This window comes from Sturnus vulgaris, chromosome 14 (genome assembly GCF_052056855.1).
Source record: "Sturnus vulgaris isolate bStuVul1 chromosome 14, bStuVul1.hap1, whole genome shotgun sequence".
Taxonomy (NCBI): Eukaryota; Metazoa; Chordata; class Aves; order Passeriformes; family Sturnidae; genus Sturnus; species Sturnus vulgaris.
This window is the reverse complement of record NC_142256.1, coordinates 16,853,477-16,874,599: the sequence shown is the minus strand read 5'-3', so window position 1 is coordinate 16,874,599 and position 21,123 is coordinate 16,853,477. Positions and strand designations below refer to the sequence as shown.

At 39.1% G+C, this 21,123-nt stretch overlaps 1 protein-coding gene across 1 annotated transcript in view; it reads right to left on the bottom strand.

Moving 5' to 3' along the window:
* Positions 1-21,123, bottom strand: part of COL4A5 (collagen type IV alpha 5 chain) — a 75,578-nt gene that overhangs the window by 6,600 nt on the left and 47,855 nt on the right. Inside the window, exons 28-44 of the mRNA XM_014886554.2 lie at positions 20,955-21,052; positions 20,549-20,699; positions 19,805-19,918; positions 16,583-16,750; positions 15,643-15,732; positions 14,731-14,880; positions 13,408-13,506; positions 12,336-12,425; positions 11,885-12,024; positions 10,823-10,949; positions 9,485-9,565; positions 8,854-8,952; positions 8,225-8,275; positions 7,286-7,471; positions 903-1,036; positions 466-538; positions 244-315 (exon numbers count right to left, since the gene is read on the bottom strand). Coding sequence (XP_014742040.2) covers positions 244-315; positions 466-538; positions 903-1,036; positions 7,286-7,471; positions 8,225-8,275; positions 8,854-8,952; positions 9,485-9,565; positions 10,823-10,949; positions 11,885-12,024; positions 12,336-12,425; positions 13,408-13,506; positions 14,731-14,880; positions 15,643-15,732; positions 16,583-16,750; positions 19,805-19,918; positions 20,549-20,699; positions 20,955-21,052 — 1,923 coding nt within the window. The remainder of the gene's footprint in view (positions 1-243; positions 316-465; positions 539-902; positions 1,037-7,285; positions 7,472-8,224; positions 8,276-8,853; positions 8,953-9,484; positions 9,566-10,822; positions 10,950-11,884; positions 12,025-12,335; positions 12,426-13,407; positions 13,507-14,730; positions 14,881-15,642; positions 15,733-16,582; positions 16,751-19,804; positions 19,919-20,548; positions 20,700-20,954; positions 21,053-21,123) is intronic.

Here is a 21,123-nt window from a genome sequence, read left to right as displayed (position 1 = left end):
AAGTACTTTTGGTGACCCCCTCTAAGAACCCCTCTCACAGGAGTTAATCCATATAGACTAGATACAGAGTATAAAACACATTAGAATTACTTGTAGGGGCTAAAATGTATAGGTTGGAATTGTGTTGAAGATCTTGCTCGCTTCACTTTGACTGTTGGCTGAGACCAACTCAGTCTTACATCTGTGTAACAAATTCTACTGACAGCGAGCAAAAGTGACAGTGCCACTACCCAAGACTCCTACCTGGCGGGCCTGGCAGACCCTGGCTGCCCGTGAGGCCAGCAGGTCCTGTGGGTCCAGTGGGACCTTTCATACCTGAAACATCAAATTCACACAGTTACCCAGTGAAAGAACATGCTGTTCTACAAAGTCTGCTGCAGGAATGGCCTAAACAGACTTGTTATTGTGTCTGGAGGTTTTCACTCAAAATGCTGGTTAAATACCTGGGAATACCCAGTGAAATACCTGGGAATCCTGGAACGCCTGGAACCCCGGGGTCACCCTTCATTCCATTCAGGCCTGGACGACCAGGATCCCCCTGAAGAGAAGAGCCTCATGTTATTCTTTCATCTCAGCAGTTCCAGAGAACCAGAATGGAACAGGTGGTTGGGGGACAACCAAGCACACTGGGGGCTGTGGAGGGCTGAGGCCATGGGCACTGTCAGCAAGTGGGAACACAAGGCTGCAATAGCTCCAGCTCCCATGGGAATATAGCAGGGACATCCTGCCTAGATATTGGGGGATAGCTAGGGAAAGATCCTCTACCTTGCTACAAGACAACATATTAGCTACCACATTTTAGTTTTTATTTTATTATGTTAAATTGCATGTTCCACCCAAATATATTCCATTTTTATTGGATTTAAAAATTAACTAGGGGAAAACTCCTTTTCTTGTCCTACCTGGCGTCCAGGTGGTCCTTGATCTCCCTTTGGACCAGTCAGGCCAGGTGGACCAGGTGGACCTGGATTCCCTTTTTCCCCTTTAAGTCCTCCACTGCCTGGTGGCCCTCGTGGACCTTCTGGGCCTGGTGGACCTTAACATTGCAGAACAAATATGCACACATCAGTATATGCCATTCATTCTTCCCAAATTTGTGCCTTCGGTGTTGAAAAAAACAAAAGAGAAAGATAGTTTGGCTTAACTTCCCAGCTCTATTTCAATGCTAAATTCAGGGTAAACTAGAAGGAAAACAATTAAGAGGAATTTGCACTACCCAAATCAGGAACCAAGGCCCCTTATCTAGCTGATGAAGCAGGTCTTTCCAGAAGACAGTGCAGCTCACCTGCATTAGCAGCTTACTGGTAACCAGACCAGTGCCTTTACTAGGAGCCAAGAAACCCAAAATTAGATGGTACAAATATCCCCTCTGCTGATCTGCATTACATTCACTATGTCTTAAATGCCTCTTAACAGCCTGAAATCCTTTTACAAGCTAGTTTCAACACTAACACAGTACAGTGTAAACACTTGTAGTGCTCCTTTCTTCTTAGAATTTGACGTACCTATTAACGAGCACATGTGTACTGTCTCCTGACTGCTGGGCAGCAGGAAGTTCATCGTTCTGCCTTGCCTACATAACAACGTGAGTTCCAGAAACTCTTTCATCGAATGACTGTCTCTCCAGCTGATTTTTTTGTTCTTTATTAGACTTACTCAGTGTAAATCTAATAGAGAAACTGGGCTGGTCTTTTAAATATTTTGCCCTTGCTACAGCCAGATTAATCCAAAGCAAAGCAGTGGGTATAAAAGAAACTATGATATCTGGAAAACTGAAAAATGAGACCTCCACCTTTGTCCCACCATCTAAATGGAAAGTAACTAGTATTAATTTGTGGCAAAATAAACAATAAGCAAGTGCAGCAATAGCTAATAACATTTTACAAGTTAGAGCTCACAATTGGATTAACAAAAGTTTTTTTTGCAGGACAGTGTTATGACATTCTCTCCCGTAGTACAAATCTAACAACATTTATCAATGAGCTGGATTTTCAGTCCTCCTGCAACCTTGAATAACTTAACACCTCCTTTGACATCCTCATAGTCTATACCAAATGGATAAATTTGATGATTTATATTTCTGCATGCAAATCTGAGTATAGAATTCCTTCCCTTTTTAAATCAATAGCAATTTTGTACCAGATTTCACACATATCCTGTAGCAGTTTCAGCTACAGAAAACATCCCATCGTGCAAGGATTTTTTTGTGTTCATTTTGCTCTTTCATACTGGTTTAGTACTGTACGTATGGAAAATTGTACCAGGTTACCATCTGGGGCATGACCCATATGATCTGCAGAGTAATCATAGCCCTTAAAAAGACAATCACAGAATTACAGGAGAACATCTGTTTCTCTTACATCAAGTGCAACGCAATAAAACAAATTGCCCAAGTTAAAGAGTCTAACCTGGAGGCCCTGGAAGGATCAGAGTTCACCAAAGCCCAATGATCGATGTTAGAAGGGTCAGACATCACACAGTACAAAACAAGATTACTAGTTAGAAATAGTACAGATGACAGCATATACACTACACAACAACCCATTTCACCAGCATATTTTGTATTTACAGTATAATCCACATGCATGCATAAAACCACACATGAATACACAAACATCGGTATTTTCAGATACAAGTTATTCTGTCCGCTAGGCTCTACTGAAACAAATTTAACTGAAATTCTACTGAAACTTCATTTAACAGCAAACTTAAAGCTTCACTAGAGAATGTATTATTGCTTTAACATTACAGCTTAAGACCTATAACTGGTTAGTCCTGCTCACAATAGGGCCTGGAGTACGTAACCATTTCACTGACAGTATTCAGCCACACAGGGCCAGGAGCTTGGCAAATAGTGAATTACAACTTACTCTTGAGCAAAATTCTGCTTTGGGCAGGAGGGAAGTGTGACTAACAGAAGGACTTATTACCACTAATCAAGTATGAGCCTCAACTATCTGTGAACACAATTCCAGTACTGAAAAGTAGGCTTTGAAACTGTAAGCAGGATTAATATGAATCAACAGGGCTGCAAGTGCTGCAAACAAAAATACATCAGAACTTGCAAATTTAGAATGTTGTCTTCACTGCTGGCATTTTTTTGTCTTGATAAAAATATTTCGATATGCCAATTTGCCTGTTCAAGGTTATATGGAGAATGGCATGCAATAACATCCTTAGAAAAATGATTAAAATTTCCTCTCTCGAAAGATAAGCTGGTTGTCCCTACAATGCTCCTAAATTAATATGTATTTTAGCTCCTGTGTCACTTGTGTAGTTCATGTCAATGAAATTATTTAAATATATCAACTTATCACCATGCAATTTGCAGCTAAAAACGACAATAAATACACATCAGGTTTATTATCAGGTATTTTGAATGCTAACTGTAATACCGTTGTTAAAAATAATGACATGGACATTTCATTGTTAATGTTAAGTACTTATAAACTATATTTCACTGATAGGTAAGTTTTGCTATGATTTATAAATCGTAGAATTCATCACTGAATTTTGGCTGATCACAGTCACAGGATGGAGCAAAGCATGATGCAATTGCTCAGTTCCTCTCAGCACCCCGTGAGGGCAGCTGTCTTTGAAAGTGTGGTTACTGCTTGGGTGACCACAGTTAAATTAAAAGGTAAAGCCACATTCCCTTTTTTTGACATGGCTGCATAAAGATAGGATTCAAACATCAGGGACTACCACATTTCCTACCTTGTGGTGCTTAGGACAGCAGGCTGAAAACTAAAATTTATTCCTTTATTAAATTTTCATATCAGTTCTTTGCTGCCTGAAAGTCATCATAGCAAAACCTAAAGACATCATTATTATTATATAGATATACCAAGTCATTTTCAGTCTGGACACAAATGTTAAGATCTTCCCAAGTGCTAGTTTGTGCTCCGTGCTAATACACTAAATTTACAATTAACATCTGGAAATTACTATGTTCTCACGAATTCTGTCCCACTGCCCTAGTGCCAGGGAGGGCATGGCTGTGAGCTTTATTTTCATTAAATACTTGTGAAGGGAAGGACTTTCCTCATTTCCTCTAAATGGGCTGGTGAAGCTAAACAATGGAAATACGGATTTCTCTGCACTGAAAACTTAAAAGGCTCTAAGTTGGGAATCTAAAGCATCACTGTTAGTCTATATAAATTTTCCTACAGATACTGTTGGTATAAAAGAAACATCTAATTTAAGTCACTTGAGAGTGTTCAAAAATCAACAGTAGCAGGTGCTACAAAAATTTACAAAAATTGCTACTGTCACTTGCCCAAGCTGCAACATGCAATTATGCAGCAAGTCATGGGAGCACAATGCAACGTGCTTTTTTAAAAAAAGCTCAAAATGAGAATATATTTTTTCCAATTGCACTGAGGAAGAAAAAAAGCTAAAACAAGTTTCACAGCTGGGGACTCTTTATACAAGCCTTGCAAATCTAGACCCACATGGTCTTTCACCATGTTGCAGAGCAACTGTGTCCTTCCAATGTCAGTCCCACAACAACATGAAAGAGATGGCTGAAAGCCAACTCTGAGCACTTTTTTCCCACCACAAATTAAAAGGTATGTCTGAAACATGACTCCACATATCTACATTTAGACACTACAAAAGTAATACATTCATTTTCATGCAAAGTTATTATGTTGGAGTTATGGGGCTAACCTGAGGGACCTGGGAGTAGGGGGTCAGAATTCACCAAGGTCATCATTAGAACAAAGGGAAAAATATCAAAATTGTTAGAAATACCAACAAACTAACATATTCAACTAAACCTTTGTTTTTAGATTTAGCTCAATATTCCTTTACATATAGTATACAAAACACCAAACTATTATTATTCATAGCAAGGAAAATAGACATATGGAGTAACAGCACTGTTCTGTTGCCCTAGAAATTGGCTTGATTTTATAATGAATTAATAAATCTATCAATGTTTATTTTAAGGGTAGCTCAACTGGAGCCAGAGAGCTACATCATGTTTTACTTCATCTCTTTTACTAATCTTAGAATATATCCAGAAGTCAACAACAAACAGTACATGCAAACAGCTTCTGGTTTTATTTCTGTCCCTAGAAGGGGCAATTTGACAGCCACACAGCTGCTTTTATGAGTAACTGTCTTATGTTGTAATGTTACAAAATCAGCATTCCAACAATAGACTCTGTTATCATCAGAAACAAAAGGCTGGAGTGCTGATTGTACCAGAACTGCAATAATAGTTTGGTTTATCCACATTAGTTCACACATAACTGAGCAAAACAAATGCTTCACTTTATACATTGCATGCAACAAAATTGGAAATAAGAAAAAGAAAGAGAAAAAGAGAGAGAACATGGCTGAGCAGAACCTCACTGGTTGTTTCCCCTGCTCATAAATCTACACAAAATGAGTCCCACCATTGCTCCACCTTCCCAGCTGATCAGAATCAGTAAACACTTGATTTAGACAGGGAAGTGTGAACAGGATGAGCAGCTTCATAAACCCCCAATGCTACAACAGAGCAGAGAATCTCAGTTGGTACTTTTATTATACCCCAGAGGTTGCTTAGCCTGATTTACTTTTAAAATCATCTTTAAAGTCTGGAGATATCCTCTTAATAAGAAACTTTTAAAAATGAAAGCCCTACACTGTTATGGACCAATCACTGTCCTGGGCCAAAATTTTAATTGCTGTAGTACTCTATATACAGAAGAATTAACAGAAAGTCAAAAGCAAACTGGGGCTACAAACGTGCTGCAGGGATGTTTCACTGCCTGGTTAGAGCCCCTGGGGCACAGCAGGGAGCCAGTTTCTTCAAGAAAAAGGGGGAAGGCATTCCTCATTCCACTAACCAAATAGGAAACCAGGAAGACATTGTGACTGGCTGGGGATTATTAACCCACAGGGTGGTTGTTTCACATCAGTCACACACAAAGCAGGTTTAGGATGAAACACAATGGAAGTATTTTTACTAGGACTAAAAGAAAACCTCATTATACCAGCAAACAGCACCTCAGTTCTAAGGTGTTATAGATTAAAACCAAATGTTTATAATGACTCGTTTTTTAAATACACAGGGTATATGACTTCATAGCATGCTCTACAAAAGAAAAAACTCATATTGCTATTGATAATAACATGAATTTGAGCTCTAGGGAAAATATTTTGATAGAATTCCATTAAAAAAAACCCATTATTCAGTGTGACTGCTTCCTCTTGTGTCAGAAGCAAGCATGAGGAAAAAGTGAACCTTTAAATCTTTCCAAGTGTATACTGCAAAGCTAAACTCTCCCTTGATACCCAAAAATCAACAATATCTGTGTTGGAGTTATTTTACAAATGTACTAATTCAAAACTAACTTTCCTCAGAAAGTCTTTAAATAAAAGAATAATTTGAGGGCAATAAATAAAAATATTACTTCACCATTAATATGCAAAGGAAAAAATCCATGTCATCAACCAATGGCTTGGTTTGAAAGCGGCCTCCATTAGGGAGAATATCAAGCCTGTTATGTGAGATGAATCTTAGATGTAGCAAAGTACTTCTGGATTAAAGATCCAGCAATAAGCTTGAGCTGGAGCTGTGGCAGGTTTATTTAAATTAGATTTTTTTCAAGAGCAGTATCTAAATGCAAATAAACATTCTATAACAAAATAGAAATCAATTTCTAACACAGGCCAGGTAATTGCTCAGCAATGTTAACTCAGTGTAGTGTTTTCTCATTTCCCGAATTAGTTGGTGCAGGAATACAATGCAAACATGGAATGGAAAGATGAACACAGCACGATGGAGCAGAGTCCATGGGAGCCACGTGACACAATGGAGCAATGACTTGTGTTACATGGCCTGGAGATGAGGAGCAGTATCCAATCTGATCATGCTGGGATGCTAGTGGGAATTTGATTTTCATGACTCTTAGATTGATGGGGTTTGTTACTTTTGGTTTTTTGTGTGCAGTGACGTTTGCTGATTGTGTGACAATACTGCAAAGTTCTCAGGTGTTCAAAGGTCGTATCGTGCTTGTGAGTGATTATTGAGGCAGCATGCGGAAAATTTCCTGCGTGGGAACACCTTTGATTTTTGCTGCCAGGCATCAGAAATTTAGAGAAACTGAGGCTGGTTTATTTATAGACACTGAGGTTTTTTGGTAACAAAACTCTCTGGTTGCCCACACACCTATTCCATGAGGCTTGACCTTATCCATCCAAATAAACTGAGCCAATTTAAAGGCTGATGACCTACCAGCAAAATATCAAAGTACTGGCAGATGTTCACAGGTATGGATCATGCTCTTACCTGGCCTTCCTGGAACACCTGGTGGACCAGGGCTACCTTTAGGACCTTCCAGAGGTGGTCCTGGTATTCCTGGTGGACCTGGTGGACCCTGCAGACCAGGGAATCCCTGGAAACCTGGTTCCCCCTTCAGACCTGGAAGTCCAGGGGGTCCCGGTGGGCCAGGTAACCCCAGTTCTCCTTTTTGCCCTGCAAAAAGTCATGTTTATGAATACTGTTACAAAGTTATGTAAAGCCCAAAAGCCAGCTTGCAAAGTCGTTTCTCTCTCTTGCAGAACACACAAGTCTGGCCAGAACTCCCCTTATTTGCAGACTGAGACAGTGCAAAATTATCTAACATTCAGAAAAGAGTGAGGGCTAATAATTCTTGCAGGAGAAAGCACTATAGCTTATAACATGTTAAAACGTCTAAGTCAATGATGTTGCAATTCATAAACATCCTTGGAGACTGTAAGCCTACAAATAAGGCTTTCTGTGAAGAAACCTGTCAATATTAAGACTTCATCCTTTTTTTTTTGAGCTATTGCTGAAAATTAAGACATATTTGCAAAATTTTCAAATAAGCCTGAAGAATTCAGGAGCTTTAATTCAATGAAGAAGAGCAACGTATCAAGTACCTATACTTCCAAAGCAGCTTCATTTGTCATCTGTTGTATGAATGCTTTATTTACTGATAGAAATCAGCAAAGTTCCACACAATGCAGTAGGCTCTTGCTCTGTACATTTATTCTGGCTGCATAATTGCTAACTTACAAAATACAGTAGTCAGTAATAAAATGTCTTTATTGCTGTGGTTAATTTAAAACAGTCAGCTGAGGAAAAAAATTACTTGTAGCTATAGCATGTATTTGTTACAGAAAATACAACACACCTTTCTTGGTTTTGGTGTGTAAATGTATTTTACATTGACCCTTTTAATAAAGGGCAACAAAAAAGCTTTACCTGACAATCCTGGGAGTCCTGGAGGTCCTGGATGCCCAAAACCTGGTAGACCTGAAAATAAGATGGATTTAGAGAAAAATGAGTATTTAGCTTTCAGGTCTTTAGGAACAGAAACATGAGGCTTCGAGCAACGAAAGTGGTTTTCGTCTAAATAAGCAATCCCTTGAAATTACTTGGATTCTCATTCACTCACGAGTCTTCCCCAAAGTTGGGGGTTTTGCTATTGAATGCATCTGTAACTTTCATAAGTGTTTCCATCCCCTAGCAATCCATGTTCTTTCAAATTTTGGGAGTTACTATGTTTGCATTTTTGTTTGAAGATCTATCTTTAGAGCAGGGATTACACTGTTTATCCACTGTGTAACTGAGCTGAAGCAATACAGCTACCATAGAATACAGGAACAGGGACTAATGTTAAAGCCAGGTAATAAAACCCAGAAGAGCTGACTGAATTCTTGTCCTGTGCTTCTCTGGCAGCTTGCCAGCACTCTTTGTGAGCCACCCAGCAGCCAGAAACGACAGGAGCAGCTTTGACCGTGCAAAGGCAGTTACAGGAAAGAAAGAACAGAGCAAGCAGGACATGTCAGTGCAGAGTGAAGAGGAGGAAAGAAACAGGAAGGACACCTAACCTGGTTCACCCTTCTGACCCGCTGGTCCAGGGATACCATCTCGACCAGGTTGTCCCTTTTCCCCTGAAGGACCAGGAGGGCCAGGATGACCAATATCACCTAAAACAGGGACAGAACACATTAGCACAGTCTTGCCTAAACTGCAGTAAAGAAAACCAGCATCCCCTTCACCACCATCTGAATCTAAAAGTATAGTAATGCAATAAAAGTTTTACGGGGTATAATCTAAAAATTAACCCATTTTCTCTCTCCTTTGACAATTTAGAAAAGGCCTTTAGGTCTGGGAATTTTCAAGCAATCACTGTTTGCTAAAATATAATGCTTCCCTTTAGAATAAATTAGGATTTTGCTTCTTTAAAAACAGATTAGACCACTGTAATACGTAGCATAAATAAAGCTGGTAAGTACAGAAACACTTCTTGTTTCAATAGCTAATGAATTGACAGCAAATACAAGTCCTCAAAAGAAAGTTAAAATTTCTTTCTTTGCTGTTTAATTTCAGAAAATTAAGTGTATGCAATGGTGTTTGAACACCCATATACATACATTTCCATGATGCTAAAAATATAAGAAAGGAAGTGCTATGTTTTTCACAGAAGCAGCTGATCTCTGCTGCACTGTCCATGCTCACCTGCTGGCCCAGGCGGTCCAGGCAGGCCAGGATTACCTGGAGGGCCCTCAATACCTTTTGGTCCTGGAATTCCTGGTGTTCCTGTAAAGTACAAGCATTTCAATCAAATAATGAACAAAACTGACTTTTCAGCAGATCTTGAAATGCTACAATCTGAGATGCCCTGAGTAACAAATGAGCCAATTCTACCAAGATACTGTATGCTCGTTTTTGCAGGCTTATAGCTGCAAAGATGAATTATACAGCAAAGAATGTACAGAAACAAAACATACTGGTACAGCTGCCCTTATTGCTACTCTCAAGCTTCCTCTTAACTGTTGAGTGCTCGTGGCCAAGCACACAGCAACTCTGTTTGGCGGTCTGTTAGAAAGTTACTATTTTAGAGACAGGTGTTTCTGCTTGACAAGAAAATGAAAGCATGATGAACTGGGATTGAATGCAAGTTCCCCAACCCTTTTTTCCTTTCCTGCGACAGGAACTTAATAAAAATGGTCCTAAGAGTTTACACTAGATTCTCACCCCTACAGCGTGAGCTGAGTGGGAAGTAGGAAAAACACTTGATCTGTTGCAGTGTCTGTTCTGAACAGCACCTGAGCCTGATCAAGGCAGTGTCACAATACACGTTGTAGCTGCTCAGTCTTTTAGGCATGACATGGAAGAGAGCAAAAAGTCAGGTTCATGGTCAGGTTTTGTTTTCTTCTAAGCTTCCTGCTGTCACAACCACAGTTGTAAATTCCCTAATTTTCTACATCAAGGCAGCTCAAGCATATTTGTAAAACAGTCTTTAGTGCTGTTAATGCAGCAGAGGTAAAAGCTTTGTTTTTTTAAATTTTGAATGAAAAAACTGACATACACCTGTGAACAACCTCTATTAATATTTTTATAAAGAACAAAGTGCAAAACCTAATTTAATTATATTTCAGAGATTTCTCTTTAGAACACATTTTTTGGACAATAAATGCTATGAAAAGAAGTGCTAAATTTTCCAGGATGGTACTTTTTTATTGATTCATGAAGAAAAAACATGGATACTTTTTTTTGACCCCAATATTTGTGTGTTAGAGAAGGTAAGAGTGAGTGCTATGGAGAGCATTAACTAACATAGCTGCTCTATCCCCTCAGAGGAGATAATTTCAGAAGGCACTCATAACAGAAGCATTCCCACACTTTTGCAGTGACAATTCCAACAGCACAAAGCTTACAAGCACCAGATTGCCAGAAAATCTGAGGAGCTGGAGTCTCCCCAAGTTACCCAATGTGTTTAGCTACCATGTGTTACAATGTGTTTGTACCAATATTAGCAAGAGGGGAAATGAAAAGAAATCTGTTGAGAATTACCTGGGAATCCAGGAAGGCCTGGTTCTCCTTTTGCACCTGGACTGCCTGGAAATCCAGGCAAACCAGGATTTCCAGCTACACCTTTAGAGCCTGGACTGCCTGGGTATCCAGGCAAGCCAAGATCTCCCTAGAAAAATTAAGCAGAAATAAGAACCCAGACTCTTTAGGATAGGAAGGACATTATTGTATGTTCCCCATTCTACCATCACATCAAGGTCACAAATATGTTGTGTACACCTCTCCTTACATCCAGTTAATATGAATCATCTCAACACAAAATTAAGCAAAAACAGCAATAGTAAAACTTCAACAATTTTCCCCTATAATTTTGTGTACAGTATCATAGTTCTTCTTCAGAACTGGCCTTATTTAAAGAAAAAAAAAAGTATCTTCCTTTCTTCCAGCAGGATCAGAGATTTTTTGATGATAATGCAGAATAAAAAAGAAACCAGTGCAGCTTTGATTATGCAATGTTTTTGCTAAGTTAATTGTGTGCAACATTAATTGCAAGGCTGTGAAGTGATCAGTAATCAGTGAAGACTGTTAGACATTCTTTTTGATCTTTTAGATCTTTGTCACTTTTTTGTGGATGGCAGAAAGGATGACATTGGTAAATACTAATTCAAATATTTTATACAGACTTTAAAATTTTAAGCAGCAGTAACCATGCTATATTATTAGTAATTTGTCATTAAATGCATATCTTAATTTTTTAGGCATTAACTACGTAATTAGACAGGGGGACAATGATATTAATTGTATAAATCCCTAGCAACTGTGAAAGTGTCACAGCGAAGATAAGGCCACTAAGTAAACCCAACTTGAAAAGTCTGGTAAACAATCTTCTCCTTTAACCTGATTAAGTTATATATAACTATTTTCATCTTTAAAAGGAGAAATTTTTATTTCACCTGAAAAGTCAACCCTGCTTGTTACTAATCTATTTATATACATATTTGCAGTTATACATAGAATATATTAAGTAATAATTGGGGAGAAAAAAATCAACACAAAATTTAATTTGCTCATGGAATTTTCGATTGAAGAATTTTGTTAAGGTACCTTTGGTCCAGGGGGACCAGGAATACCAGTGCTTGAAAGACCAGGGTCACCTTTCTGCCCTTTCAGTCCAGGAAATCCTGCAGGCCCAGGCTGCCCTGGACGTCCTGCTAGTCCTTGGTTGCCTTTAAGCCCGGGGGGACCTGTCCAAAATATAAAATGAAATTTAAAAAAATATAAATAAAATTTCTGCAGTAATTTACAGAAATCAAAGTACAGCAACCAAACTAGAAAGGCCTAACAATTTGACTGGCTGGCCTTGAATACCTAATGTTTTTTTCCTTTTAAAACCAAACTAAAACAATTACCTAAAAATCTCAATTATGTATGTAGGGCTTTATGCAATCTTCATCTATATTGTTATTATTACATACTAGACACAAGCAAAGTCATCTTTGGAGTATATAAAAGAACACTGGCCCAAATGAAGTGAAATTGAAGCACTGAAACTAACCTGGAAGGCCCATCTCTCCCATAGCACCTTTTAATCCTGGAGGTCCTGTTGGTCCTGGCTGCCCAGGAAGCCCCATGTCTCCCTTGATGCCTAGGAAATGTGTGATTGAATTAATTAATGGCAGTAATTACAGGTTACCAATATCCCTGCATTCTCATGTGAACATGCTTATCATCTGATTACAAGCAATGGATTTGGAGTTGCTTTAAGCCTCATACTGCTCCTACTTGCTTTTCCAGACTTATTTGTAGTAAGTTTGTTGCAAGCCAAGATTTGATCAGGGCCACTGCTTATTTGTTTTGAAGATAAGTCTAATGAAATAGGTCAAATCTCAGTCCAGGATTTAGTCACCATCTGAAAGGATTCAGTACTGGTGTGATATAGTCTCTCAAGTTCCTCTGCAGAATGAACACATTATCTCTTTCTTATGTGCAACAAATATTCAGTAGCTTCTATTACAGAATTAAATGCAACCTACAATGCCCAAACTAGTTTGAGTCCTGAATGGTTAACAATATTCCCCAAGCCCAACAAAATATTTAGAGCAAGGCCTACATTAGACACAGCAAGCAAAGACTCAAGACTTCAGATAAATTGTTATAGCTGTACAGAGAACTGGTGCGAAACAGAATTAGTTTTCTTTTTCCTTGCAATTCTTTAAAGCAAATATTTGACTCCCAGACAGCCTTTGCAATACATCAGTTTGGCCATTTTCAAAATATAATGCTTATCAATACACAAAATAAACATATGAAATTAAAGTCCTATTGACAGATTCTGCAGTCACCTTGCTTGCTCAAGCAGCAAGTACTTTTCCAGTTATCTTAGAAGACACCTTAGTCTTTAATGGGATCAGTTTAAATCTGCTCTTGGGTCTGTTTGAAGGAAAGGGCTTCAACAAACCAGTGCTTGGATAATGATTTTAAATGTCCCAAAACTGTGCTACAGTTTTTAACACAAATCCCTAAGGTTAGTCTAGATATAAGCGTATTAACATCCCAACTCCATGTGATAAAAACATATGCAAATCTTTATTCATCAAAGCTGTCCAGCTGAGGCCTTATTTACTGACCTGACAATCCTGGCACACCTGGTGGGCCACTAATTCCTGGTGGGCCTGGGTCACCTGGGAGACCTTGATAACCTTTCTGGCCTGATAAACCAGGAATACCTTAAGGGAAAAAGACACATTCTATTATTACTGGTATTACTACTACTGTATGTTTTCTTTTACCTTAAGAGATCAGATGTAGCTATGGATGAAAAAAAAAAAAACAAATTGGGATTTTTCTTCAGTAAATATAATTCCTCCTAGTTTAGCAAAGAAAAGTATCACAGAACACAAAATATTTGTTCTGGAAAACTTAAAATTACTACAGAACAGGAACAATAAGTAAGTAGAGAGAAAAGTAACTTCATGACTAATGCCAGTATACTTCATTCAAAGGGCTGTCTTCTGTATGAGCAGACTTCATTCTAACCTTTGCATTCAGCTAGATTATTTATATATAAGTTAAATTACAAAATCACTTTGAGACTAATCCATTATAAAAATTAACGAAGGTGTTTTAGCAGATTTTTACAAATTCTATGTGGCTGTTATCTCATAAGAACTTTATGTTGCTCTGCTGACATAGTTAAACCTGCCTTCCACAGAGAAAGAAAAATAGTGTCTTAGGATCCTATCTAGGCTTGCAAGAAATTAATACAATAGGTAAATTAGCACAATAATGGCTGGGACAACATTAGGGGAAAGCATTCTGGCTCTCTCTAGGGTAGAATATTTTTCAGTCTTCTCAAGACTAAATTAGAGTTCAAAGGAGACCCCTTGATGGGGGAGGAGGGGGAAGCCTGCAGGAATGAGAGAACACAGACTTGAGAAAGACTTCCAGGCTGCCAACTTCCCAAGCAGAAACACACACAGAGATGACATTTAGCTCACAGGTGGTACAGAGAGACACCCAAAGGGAGAATATAGAGGTGGTGCATGAGCAGATGACCTGAGCAATTTCAACCTATATGGCAAAGACCCAACGGCCTTTGAGATAGCAGGAATGCAGCCAGCACAGCAACTATGAAAACTCTCTCACCATGCTTAGGAATAACCCCAAGAAGGCTGAAGTGTAATCCTGCTGAAAGCACCTTAGTGCTATTACAAAACTGCCACGTGCAAAATAATAGTAACAGTTAATGAGCAAGGACATTGCAAACTAACCATAAACAGGAAATAGTCACAAAATCCCTATAGAAAGTACAAGACCCTTAAACCACATCTACATTCCAAATTATTTTTTTTTCCTCTACGAGTGAATGAACAGTAATGGATTCAGTCACAGCTCACCACTATGTGTAGAGGACAAACCACCTCCCCATATCCACATGCAAAATTCTTTACCTGGAACACCTGGCTCCCCTTTTTCTCCTTTTGCTCCCAGCTGTTTGGGATCAAGTGTTCCGGGTGGACCTGGCAGACCTGCTTCACCTTTGATTCCTTTCTGCCCCACTGGTCCAGGAGGCCCTGGTGGACCAGGTAATCCACTATTACCTACAGTAAGTACAGCCAACAAAAGAGGAAAAAAACCAAAAAAAACCCGTAAGGTAGGCGAATTTGTCATGCTTTTTCTTACATAGGCATTCCATGATTTATTCACGAAGCTGGAATTCACCAAATGAGTAGGCAGTTTATGGAAGGTGCTCCACAGCACGGGCATGTCTGTCAGCTCTGGACAGCAGAGGAAGCAGCTGTGCCTATCTGAGCCACTTCAAGAGCTTCCAGAGCCCCACCAAGCTGTTCCACCAACACAAAAGGGTCACAACAGCTATGGCAGCTTTGGATTCAGAGCCTCTTTGTTATGGAGAGGTAAATCAGGTTTTCTTCTACTAAACTCTTTCAAAATTCATCTCCAGCAGGAGGTTTGGGAAAATGCAGAAAGAAGAGACTCTTTGTGATACTTATATAGATAATTCTTGATGACTCCATAACACTAACCTACTGATTTTCTTCTTTCTGCTATTTTAAGCAGATTTCAAAATACACTTCGGGGAACATTGCCCCATTTCAATGCCATCAATCCAAAGGAAACGTTTCTAAAATAGCTAACAATTCATGACATCAACTAAATAGTGGTTGAATGCTATGGCTTAAAATTGCAAAGCAATTCTGAACATCAGCACTATCACAAGACAATAACTTAGGCAGGTCCCAGAAATTAAAACCTAGATGTTAGTATTACAAAGCCTCTTTCAACACAGGACAGGGAAAACAGCATTCTGCATTCTTTTCAGGGGTAAATAAAACAAACATTACCTTTCAAGCCAGGCAGACCATTTCTTCCAGGAGTTCCTGGAGGCCCTGGAGGACCAGGAGCTCCCATGACACCTGTCTCACCTTTGGCACCTGAAAGCATTGAACCACATTGTCATTCTGAGCAGAAGCTCAAAACCTATCAGGTACCTTAAATTTGCTTCCCTGGATCTCTATTGTATTTATTAACCAGCACATGGCTATTTTAAGGGAATTACAAGCACTCATTTTTTGTACAAATTAAAACCAGATCAAATGACACTTGAAAACTGTGGCAATTTTTCCAGTTAGGTCCTGAGAAGAAAATTTGCACTGCTCTGCTATGGTAGAAAGCATATTTATATCTCCAAGAGGTTTAGTTCTCTGGTTTGAAACACAAATAGTAAGTGGAACAAACTTGAATTTATTGAAAGGCAAGAAGACAATTAAGTATATACTACTTCTAGAATTGTATTGCTCCCTCTCTTCAAGAGATTATCAAAAATTCATTTTTAATATTTCTATTTCAAAAGGCAAAACAGACTAGCTTAACTGAATAGTTGAACACTTAGAATAAGGAAATTAATACTTAAAACTAAATAGTATTTATCAATACTTTCTTTAAACATTTTAATTATAGCAGTGACTAGAAAAAAACCGCACAAAATAAATTAGAGAAGTAACATAACAATGATGATCAAAACCATGTCTGAAAGTTGAAAAAGAATAATGAAGTATGAAAAAGAATAATGTGTGAAATATTGGTAACAAGGATTTTGATGCAACAAATTTTTTTACAATTTTTTTTTTTTTTAAAGTATGAGATGTAATGGTTACATATATCTAACTTTAAATAGGTAGGATACACACCTAATCGCATTAAGCTGGCATGGCCAAGCATAAAGAACTTACCACCTGTAACTGCAGTTTGGTCTTTCCCCACAGGTAAAATACATGAACTTACCTGGAAGTCCAGGTATTCCATCCCTGCCAGGTGGCCCAGGTGAGCCCTGAGGCCCTGGTAGTCCAGGGGGTCCTGGATATCCTGGAGCTCCTTGGTCACCTGGAGGACCGGGAATATCGAAGCCTGGAGGACCTGGATCCCCTTTCTCCCCTGGAATGCCTTGCAGCCCTAGACAATGTTGTTAAGACACAACCTTTTAGTAAAAGGTCAGACAAGGCTGAGATTTGTATGTCTGGGTATAGTACCATAGGAATAGTTTTAGTTGCAGTCCATTCCTAGCACTGATGAAAACCCTGCAATTCTTCTAAAACCATTTATTTTTTAATGATTTCTAAGTGTTAGAAGGCCGTATTCCCCTGAAGAGAAACATGACTAAAATTTTACTAAGATGCAGCAAATGCAATTCAAATAAAACCCAAAAGGAAAACAACTCTCTTTAACAACTTATTAAGTCTGATTATTAAAAGAAAAAGCCAAATATATTAGACTAGTTTGTATTTTATATTTAGGTATTCAGATTCACATATTTCCATGAATTATTGCATTTTCCTACATTCTAAGATAACATTAGCTGAATATTTTTGAAGGTTAGCAAAATTCTGCACTGCATTGTATTTTCCCTGAATGAAAAATAATAATTGTCAAAATATGCTTAAGATTGTTCAATGCCAATGACCCTGAGCTCAAGGCATTGCTGAAGCAAGCAGATGGCTCATTTCCCTCCAGTGCACAGTGTCAGTGAAGATGCTCACTCTGGAAATGTAGCTCACCAAAAGGGAGAATTCATAAATCTCAAGTTAAGAAAAGGCTTTGGTAAACAAACCACAGTACCTGGGGGACCTGAGGTTCAAAAGCCAACGAGTTAGAGCTCATCAGGAAGTTGAGACAGGTAGCAGTAAGCAGTTGTAATGGTCATTAAGTTAGGAAACAAAATAAAGCACATATAGATTAGAACAAAGACAAAAAAAAACCCTCTATCTAAAGTTTCTGAAAACAGATCTAAATACAAAGAATTCAATGCTAGTGCAGCTAAGAGAAACCAGACGCAAGGAAACTTGGAGATCATTTTCAAAGTGCAGCCACCACTGTATGCAGAAACCCCAAACACTGAGATATTTTCAAGTATTGATGGTACATTTTAAAAATAATTTCCCCCCCCTTTCTCCTTGTCTAGTATTCTCTACAAAAGTGAGGAACAAGCTTTTTCTGATGTGTTTCCTACAAAATTCTCATTTCTAGGTACTGGCTTGGACCCCTTCTGAACACCAGAGTACACCCTATCAATCAGCTTCTCATTGATTGGCCCCACATTCTATTAAATCCCTCCAAATAGGGATTTTCAAAAGAGGTTCCTTCGTTATTGCACAAAAAAAAACTTGCAATATTTTCCCACATTCTTTTAGTTTTATTATGTAAGCGTATATTGTTATGCTCACAGATGGTATATTGCATTTTGCATGCCCTGGCATAGTCTGAAATAATTGACACTACCATGCCAAAACCTCATAAATAACTCCAAGGCAGCAGTATTCCAACTCTGTAATGGTGACCCCACTCTCAGCTGCAGGAACAAGTTTAGGAGTGATGTCATCATGTGTTCTTTGCACGTTGAAAAGGCAGATTGAACTTTCTTGACGGCATTAGCTGTAGATTTCCATTTATTCAATTCTAAGCATGTTTCCCTCTGGCAGCAGCTTATCACTGCTTTAAACCATGGTGTCATGTGCCTGGAGTGGTTATTTTGCAGAGGAAAAAGAACCAGTACCAGATGATGAACAGGGGATACATATGCGCTGTGTTCAAGGGCTTTCTATCAGCAAGTAGGAAAAAAAAAGAGAACATAATATATAGGACAAACTCCGAACTTAGAATGGTAAAGATAGGGACTTCTAAGAATTTTCCAAAATACCTGAAAAAACAGAGTCCTAGAAACTTTACCCTAATGCTGCATAAAGGAACAGAATCAAAACAGCCCAGTAAAAAACACAAGGGATGAGAGAAGGCATTCTGCACAAAACAGAGACAGAGCAGTACCAAGAGAAATAAGGATTTCTCAAGCAGGACCTTCCTGCATGCACCAGATTTCAGAGCCCCATGCTGTTAATAGCCACACTGATTAGTCGGTACACACATAAAGAGGGAAAATAGAGGCATTTCAAATCCATCAACTCTAGTAATCATTGTGCATTTGTCAACATTGGCATTTTGTAGAATTGTGATCACATGAAATCAAACTGGCTAGCACCAGAGGAGATGTTACAGACAAAAGAACATGCATTAGATGAAACATTCAAACCTGCACTAGTACGTCCCTCCCTCACCCCAAAACCTGGAGTGTATTGCCCTTCTGTTTCAGTTTAGCCTCCAGTGCATCTCAGGACTCTACAGTCAGAACAGCAAGCCAGGCACAGGACCCACTGCTGCCCCAGGGAACCCCTGTGTGCCTTGTCCCAACCCCTTTTATCCCTAGCTCCCAACACTGGGCACATTCCAGGCTTTCTGAATGCCCTGACCACATGTTTTTTGCCTCACTCAGGAAGAACAGATCTAAACATGATCTACACTATGCTTACAAGCAGAATGCAAGCTCCATAGGTCTATTTACTCAAGTGCTTACCTACCTTCAAGTTCAAAACTTTGCTGAATCTCAGCTCACCATTCATAAAAATCTGAATACAACCAACCAATCCATGATCCATAGTCTTAGAGCTGGCCATGACTTTGTCAGCATGCATTGCAAACAATGCCAAGCCCAGTGCTGACAAACAAACACATTCAAACAGTGTAGGTCACAGACATGCAACACACACATTCTACAGGCATGGCAGAATTCAATATTTAATTTAATACTGGAACTGGATAGGTTTGGAAACGCTTCAGTGCAAGGCATGCTTAAGACCACAATAAGTGTTCTCACTGTGGTGACTGCCACCTATCTGCAACATCAAGACTTGGTGCATGGCAAGCCCATGAAAGGAAAAGAAATTTCCCTGGACAAACTTTATGAATAGAATTACGTACATGCATGCATATGTACCCTTCTGTGCAGAGATGGAACAAGACCTTCATCACCAGTCATTTTAGACAAAAGGCAGCCAAACTCCCTTCAGATATATGTACTTAATTATCACTGTCTATCTGTCAAGTTGGATTTTAAGCATCTTCTGTACCTGCTTGCATATGCCAGAAATAATCTATGGGAACCATTCGTGTAAGTTTTACCTGGGGGGCCAACAGGACCTGGAGGTCCTGGAGATCCAGGAGGACCTTGACCACCAATGCCAGGGATGCCTGGTGGGCCTGGAAGTCCTGGTGGTCCACTTGGTCCAGGGTCACCTAAAAGAACACTCTTGTTTATTCAAATACTGAACTCATTTCAGAGACATTGCTTTTAGAGCAGAGTCCCTGAACATTGTACTTGAAATCTTGTCCTTGTGTGGAAACAAACATTGACCTAAAAGAAAAAAAAATAATTCACACTCCAGAGGCTATTTCTCAAAGCCAGAGATTTGTCCTCACTCAACATAGACTGTATTAAGTTTATGGTTCTAGGCTATACATACATATATTGTGCCATCATCCACATCAAACTCAAAAGATGCTCTCCGGCAAATCAGGCATGTACAGATGATGGTCAGTTATTCTGGGGTAAATGAATTGCTAACTCTGTGCATGTGGAAGCACAGTGGATCTAAATGACAATTATTCTATTGATAAAGTTTTACCCCCATATAAACATTATTTGTCTTTAGAATACAGACCTTCAGGTACTGACCCACATATTGGGATTTATTCCCTTTTGAGAACACAAACTTCCATTTACACAGTTGTGTCTGCTTTGGAAAAATTGATTTTGAAGTAATGGCTCTAAAGTCAGCACTGCTTGTATTTAACTGTTATATTCCTTCCAGCATAGCTACATTTTTAAAAGTTCAGTAGGGAACAAAACAGGAAAGTTCTCAATACCTTTTGGCCCTGGGATTCCATCAAAGCCTGCCCGGCCTGGGAGACCAGGGCTTCCTGGGAAGCCAGGATCACCTTTAGGTCCTTGAACTCCTTTTATGCCTGGGGGTCCTGGGGACCCAGGTGGTCCTGGAACTCCAAATCCACGGTCTCCCTATAACAAATAGATTTTAAAAAAATTGAAAGGGAGTTTTATAAGTTTAACCTCTCCTAAAAATGTTAAAAGTAACAAATTAAAAATGGCCACCATCTTAGAGTTCAATTTCTATTATACTACCCACACTCAAGTAAAACATTTTACTTGCCCACCATCAAAGACTGAGAACAAGAGTTGAAATCCTCCTCATCATCTTTCCAGTGACACAGAAAAACCTCTAAGGAAAGTTTTATAACAAACACAAACACAGACCTTCTGTCCTGGGAAACCAGGTGGTCCAGGAGGTCCATCCAGACCAGGGCGACCTGGAGTTCCTGGAGCTCCAGGCAGGCCTGGAGTCCCTGGGAAACCTACAAATGACATGAAAATTAGGGCAGTAGAAAGGACACCAGAGAGCATTACAGCAACTCCTCCAGACGTG